This window comes from Helianthus annuus, chromosome 1 (genome assembly GCF_002127325.2).
Source record: "Helianthus annuus cultivar XRQ/B chromosome 1, HanXRQr2.0-SUNRISE, whole genome shotgun sequence".
NCBI classification, from domain to species: domain Eukaryota; kingdom Viridiplantae; phylum Streptophyta; class Magnoliopsida; order Asterales; family Asteraceae; genus Helianthus; species Helianthus annuus.
In genome coordinates, this window is record NC_035433.2 from 75,080,079 (window position 1) to 75,087,429 (window position 7,351).

General features: G+C 35.8%; 1 protein-coding gene across 1 annotated transcript; it reads left to right on the forward strand.

Moving 5' to 3' along the window:
* The first annotated feature begins 4,768 nt into the window (after nucleotides 1-4,768).
* On the forward strand, nucleotides 4,769-7,090 carry LOC110869257 (exocyst complex component EXO70B1). The gene has a single exon (XM_022118551.2). The coding sequence runs from the start codon at nucleotides 4,992-4,994 to the stop codon at nucleotides 6,873-6,875; it is 1,884 nt and encodes a 627-aa protein (XP_021974243.1). The 5' UTR covers nucleotides 4,769-4,991; the 3' UTR covers nucleotides 6,876-7,090.
* Nucleotides 7,091-7,351: the final 261 nt, after the last annotated feature.

Genomic DNA, 7,351 nt, shown 5'->3' on the forward strand with positions numbered 1-7,351 from the left:
ATCTTATCCTCTCCTACATTCAGGGGTATCCTAACATTTGATTAAGGGTATCGCCACAAGAAAAAACGGATATGAAATAAAAGATTGCACTACGCCAAGAAAGTTGAGGGGTATCCTGTGCTACAGCTCACATAGCACTAGGTCCGCCCCTGAACTAAGTTACGCCCCTGACTGCCACATGACGCACAACGCCCATGTATGTATGGTATTACGACTATCTTAACTTGTAACTCCAAATCTTAAAGTAAATTCAAAGATTATTTATGGTGTGATTTTCCTTTTCATTTTTCACATGGTTAACAAATTATTTTGAAAATTTCGAGTTCATATGTTTTAGAATATAGTAATAAACTAATATATTAGTATCTTAAAGAAATCATTGATGCTACTACATGAGATAAAAAAAAAACTTCGCAAGTACAAAATATAAAGTAAAAAATCGAAGTTTGTTTAAATTGTTATTATTTGATATTAAATTTATTTGTTGTTTTAATAAAGTTGCCTGTGTTTTCTATTGATTGGATTTTCAAATTTGACTGCTTTGGCACCTTGTTTCTTAAAGGCACCGTCGTACTTTAACTTTAAGAAGATAGCAATAAAGAATAAAAGCCGATCTACAAAAGAAATTTGGTTTCATTACATTATTTCATTTGATTACTTAAATGGTTTTTTTTTTTTTTTTTCATTACATTATTTCATTTGATTGGAAATATAAAATAGGATAAATCAACCAATATACAATAACATTTAATTTAATAAACTCTCAAACTTACCAAGTTTTAACACAACAAGTTTTGTAACTTATCATATAACGTAAACAACTTGTCAAGATATTATAATTAATCAATAAAGGAAAAGTTTATTTATTATCATTTTGTTAAAAATATCATTCTTTTTATAAGTTATAACCGATCTACACCTTCTTCTATTACAATCAAGTCTATTAGCCACATCATCAACGGAGAACCCGCCTAAATTGGAGGTGGATCCAGACATGGAAGATAGATGGTGAGAATTCAGGATTGGGTGTTGTCGGTGTCATCACCCGTGAAAGCTCACGATAGTTGATCAAAGCTTGAAACGACGAGGTGCCATTGGGCTAAAACAAATATATGTTTGTTGTTTAAGAAACTCACGGTGTTTGTTGAAATGATGTATCAAAGCAAGTGACAACTACAAACTAAAGGCATACTATACATAAATGTCTCCACAAAACATTATCATTATTTGGCCACTTGTTGAATCTTAAAAACGTATCGACCGATGGGTTTGAATCAAGAGATGGATGCAACTTGCTTCAAGTTATGAATTCCGCATTTGAATATCCACGGTGAGGGTGTTGCTTGAAATGACTTAACTGATGAAGAATTTACTCAAATTTTACAAATGGTGGTGACAATGGGTTGCCATGTCGAAAATACTGGGAGTTCATTTGTTTTTTTAGAATGACCAACAAAAAAGATTATTAATAACATTCAGACTATAACAATGTGTTAGCCCATGTAAAAATTACATACAATGCACCTTGGGTTGTAAACGAATCGAACGAACACAAACGAGGTCTTGTTCGTGTTCGTTTGTTAAGGAAATAAATGTGTTCATGAACGGTTCATGAACACTTACCGAACGAGATTTTATGTTCGTGTTCGTTCATCAAGGAAATGAGCGTGTTCACGAACGGTTCACGAACGCAAGCGAACACAAATAAATTTGGCGAACGCAATGAAGGATAAAGGTGGATGGCCCAGAGAGTAGCACTATAACTTGAATCCCTTATTGTGGAACGGAGGTAGATCATATTCGTCGATGTAAATAATGAGAAAAGAAAGGGAAATGGTGCATAAACAAGGTGAAAGAGGGTTTCCTAGTTTAATTGTTAGGGTAATGATACAAGTAAAAGTTTAATAGTATAAAAAGTATAGATAAAACATATGAAAGTAACAAAAACTTTAATTAAAACACGAACATAAACGAACGCATATGAACGAATGTTCATGAACACCTTACCGAACGTTCACGAACACAATTGAACGAACGAGACATTTGTTCATGTTCGTTCATTTAACTAATCGAACGGAATTTCTTGTTCATGTTCGTTCGTTTATTAAACGAACGAACATAAACGAACTTCCCGCCAAACGGTTCACGAACTGTTCATTGAACGTTCGGTTCGTTTACAGCCCTAAACGCACGAAAAGAAACCAACTAACTACATTTGCTCGGCTCTTCGAGTGAAGTTGTCGGTAAAAGGAGTGGAGATTATAGAGTATGATTCATAAGTAAAAGTTCGTTATCATTTGAAAATCAACAAGTTACTTTTTGTGTAAGTAACTACTTATAAGTTAAAATGTTGAGGTATTAAGTTTACTATATTATAAGAATAAAATACAGTTATTTCACTAACTCATTAACACGTATGAAAACTCAAAACAAAATAATATTATCCTATAGTTTACATAGTCAAAGTCGTCTTCACTTATACAAATTTAAAATAGATGAAACCAACTTCTTTTAAGATAAAAGTTTATTCCTAGACGAACGTAACACCCAACAAGATTGTTGATGCGATCAATGGTTTACCAGCAAAAACACACACACAACAAATTATCAAAACTAGATATTACAAAGTTAGTATAAATAAGTTTAGTCAACCTTAACACAAAAAAAAAAAAAAAAAAAAAAAAAAACAAACAAACCTGTACTAGCCTAGACAATTTTGGTTTATGCTTTGATTTAGACTTAAGACTTGTTTCAGACTTCTAATGAACCAGTCTTAAGACCATATAATTCTTAAATATCTTACAAAAAAACTTGACTCCTTTACGTTCGTAATATTATTTTCGTTCACTTTATCTTTATCTTTTTCACACAACATTTCACATACATTCTCATCTAAACAACTTTTATCTTATTCACATAATCTCACTCATATACTCTATGAGAATATCTCTAGAGAATATCTCTAGTGAATATGTAGTTAGAGTAATGTTTAGGTACAAATAAATCTTAACATAAGAAATGAAGGAGGGGATTTATTTTATTTTAATGTTTTTCTCATCTTGTTAAGTACGTATTTTAGTCCCAGAATCTAAAAAAGAAAATATTTCGTGTATTTACATTACTAGAGTAAATACACATATTTTTTTAAATTTTACACCTAAATATTATGTTTAAGTAGATAGAAAAACATTAAAAAAAAATCTTTCTTCACTTATGTTAAATCCATTTATATGTTAAAACTCGTTATATAATACTCTAATTTACAATATTCTTGTGTAATATTACTTGTACACCATGCTTTCTTTATTTTATTTGCATCTTTTGTTTGTACAGTACCAGTGGGAAGCTTAAAGCTTCTTTTAAAGGCTTTATCTTATATTTTTTATATATGAATGTTAATAGAAAAATAGAGTTTCTTTTAGTTTTTATTTTGGTTTTATATATACGAGCTTTTTCGATTTTAATGGTTATTTATGGTTATATGGCATTGCTAATAGACATGGTTTCAAGTCCACACCCGCAACGCGGGGATAGTTTTTCTAGTTTATATTTAATCTTTACACTGCATATAGATATTTACCTTATATTAATTTACAAAAATTTGTCCCTCACAAAAGTACTATTCTTTTTTCTTTTATTTTTAACTTTTTAACTTTTTATCTGTCACACTTTTAACCCGGTAGTTTTCATCTTTGACGTAACCTTCATATTTTCATCTTTACACTTTTAACTATAAACTCTATAACTTTCATCTTTTACATATTGTTCCTATGTAATTTACATCTTTTACAAATTTGTCATTTTATTATTCGTTCTAGATTTTGCGAGTTAACACGCTACAAAACGCGTGTGTAGTTCAATGTTTTTATGGTTTAACAGCTCACTCGAAACTCGCGGGGTCCTAAGCCGACTTAGTTATTTTTTTATATGTTTTACTTCTTTGGTAATTTGGTATAACTAGAACTAAGCTCTCTCGCGTTGCGGCGAGGGCGTAATGCCAAATAGCACTAATGTCATATCACCTCCAGCGACTACCAATGCTGAGTCAATCCAGGACCCGTGCGTTGCGACAAACTTATCAAACGAAAAAAATAAACGTAAAAACATTGAACCACACACGCATGTTGCGTCATGTTAACTCGCAGATTTTTGAACGAAACAAAAAAAACGCTGAACAATACACGTACGTTGCGCCGTGTTAACTCGCAAACTTTAGAACAAAACATAAAAAGAAAATTTATGGAAAAAAATGTTGTGAGGTTAAATTGAAAATGATAAAAAGTTTGAGTTAAAAGTGAAAAAAAAAAAAAAAAAAGAAAAGGTAAACAACCAGATTTTAAGGTTTTGCGTTCGTGGTTAAAAAATAAAAACAAAACCAAGAATCTAAACTCATAGTTTATTAGCCCACATGTAATGGGGCGCGACCAACAACATAGCGCCGGTATGGAGCCCCATACACCGCCCCCCCCAGCGCGATGATCAAAAAAAAAAAAGCCTGGCGTGAAAAAATTCGCGGCGCGAGAAGGTTTCCATTTTCCATTTTGGTCCCTGCATTTTACACTTTGGTCCCTGCATTAAAACACTTTGGTCTCTGCATTTTACACTTTGGTCCCTGTATTTTACACTTTGGTTATGATGAGGTAGGGCTTTATGACTACGGCCTCAAGCCCCATAAAGCCCCGGGATGACGTGGCATGCCATATGGCGCATAACGCCCCTTTGGGGGCTTTATGACTACACATGGCCTTAGGTTTTCACTTTTCAGGTCTATTTGGTCTGCTTCCTCCTTCCTTCCTTCTTTCCTTCCCTACACCGCCGCCTCATCATCACCAGCCCCCACATCAAATCCTTCACTGTTCATAAACCGCGTTTCCCCTTAATCTCCACATCTACAAAAACAAATCTCAATTTAACCATATCATCACACACACACACACATCTTCCGCATTTCATGCCCTAAATATCTCCAAACCACCACATCCACCACAATCATGTCTGAAAACCCTGAAGAAAAGCTCATCGCCGTCGCCCGTCACATCGCCAAAACCCTAGGTCACACCGACAACGCCCTCACCGACGACATACTTCAAATCTTCTCCAATTTCGATAACAGGTTCAGAGAAAAACTCACCGGAACTCTTTCCGTCACCGAAACACTTGACCAGACGCTAAAAACCATAGACCGTAGAGTTTCTCGTTACTTAACCGTTGACGAACCTATCTGGTCAAACTCCGGCGACGCCTCGTTGTTTCTCGCCGTTGTTGATGACTTGATTGCAGTGATTCGTGAAGGTTCTGTAACAGCTGATGATTCGGCGGTTATTGTTCTCGATCGAGCTGAGGATTTGCTTCAACAGTGTATGTTTCGGCTTGAAGAGGAGTTTAAGCGGTTGATTCAACGCGGCGGCGTTGAATTTGAATTTTCCGATGATGTCGCCGGGGGAGACAACGGCGGTTGTGCAGATTCAGATTCCGATGAAGATAACAGATTCGATGACGGATTTGATGACAGATCTGATGAGTTTAACGTTCCGGTAGCGCATCCGGTAACGGATTACAACGTCACGATCGACTCACTTCCGTCAAGTACGATTAACGATCTGCACCAGATCTCACAACGGATGGTGACGGCTGGTTACGGTAAGGAGTGTTCGTTAGCGTACAGTAACTGCCGGAGAGATTTTATAGAAGAAAGTCTATCGAGGTTAGGGTTTCTAGGGTTACAAAATGTTAGTAAACCGTTAGTAGATGATGATAACGATATTGAGATTGAGAAATGGATTAAAGCGGTTAATATGGCGGTTAGAGTGATTTACCCTAGCGAACAACGGTTATGTGATCGAGTGTTTGGTTGCTCCACTTCGGCTGCTGCGGCTGCAGCCGATCTGTCGTTTATGGATACATGTAGGGTTTCGGTTATGGAGCTTTTGAATTTTGCTAATGGGATTGCGATGGGGAGTAGAGCGCCGGAGAGGTTGTTTAAGATACTCGACGTGTATGAAGCGGTGAAGGCGTTGTTGCCGGAGTTTGAGGTGTTGTTTTCCGGTCATTACTGTTTGTTTTTGAAAAATGAAGCGGTTGGAGTTTGGAAGAGATTAGGTGAATCGATTAGAGGCATTTTTGTTGAGTTAGAAAACTTAATCCAGCGTGATCCGGTTAAAGCCGCAGTCCCTGGAGGCGGTCTTCATCCGATTACTCGTTATGTCATGAATTACCTTCGGGCTGCTTGTTCTCGGCCGACTTTGAAACAAGTGTTTGACGACTATGTTGAACAATCGTCAACTTCGAGTTCATTATCTGTTCAAATCGCGTGGATTATGGATGTTTTAGAAAACAATTTAGAATCAAAATCAAAGGCTTATAGAGACCCTGCGTTATCGTCTGTGTTCATGATGAACAATGGTAGATACATCGTAAAGAAGGTTAAAGACGACGAATTAGGTTCTCTTCTAGGAGACGACTGGATCCGAAAACAAACATCAGGAGTAAGACAGCATCATGTAAATTACCAGAGAAGTTCATGGCATAAGATTCTCAACACGTTGAAGCTCGACAATAACAATAGTAGCTCGTCTTCAAATCTTGCTTCGAAAGCTTTGAAAGATAAACTCAAGCTCTTCAATTCGCAGTTTATCGAGATTTGCAGAAATCAATCCACATGGGTTATATTTGATGAACAATTGCGAGACGAATTGAAGATTTCTGTAGCTGGAACTTTGCTTCCGGCTTACCGTAACTTTCTTGGGAGGTTTCATAATCTTCAAGATATTGGGAAGTATGCAGATAAACATGTGAAGTTCACCATAGAAGACGTTGAGGCTCGAATTGACGGTTTGTTTCAGGCAACCGCAGTGGCGGGGAATGGCCGGAAGTGAATATGATCGATCAAGCGAGTGTTGGGTTGTGTTGTAACATATTGGTGTATGTAATTTTCTACAATGTTTTGGTGTTAGATTATGGGTTGTGTGTTTAGTAAGTTGTGATCATTTGTATATAGTTGGTGTTGATCCATTTATGGCTTGCTTGGTTCTTGAGTAAATTGTATACACACGAAGTTCAGTATTAGTTATTACACTTGTGGGCTTTTTTAGAATCTAAACTGGTTAGATGAGCCTGAAGCATTCACTCAACAATGTCAAAATATGTGTGATTGAACAGGTATGTATGAAAGGGATTATTAAGTTAATGAAGATTATATTTGAAGGGTCAAAATCAAATTGTTTGGTTTTGGTATGCATGTATCATCATCATGCATTCATGCCTAATATTACCATGAATTCTATTTGATGACTATAAATATGAGTGAAACACCAATGCTTATTATAGGTAGTCATTTGTTTTTAGCTTACAT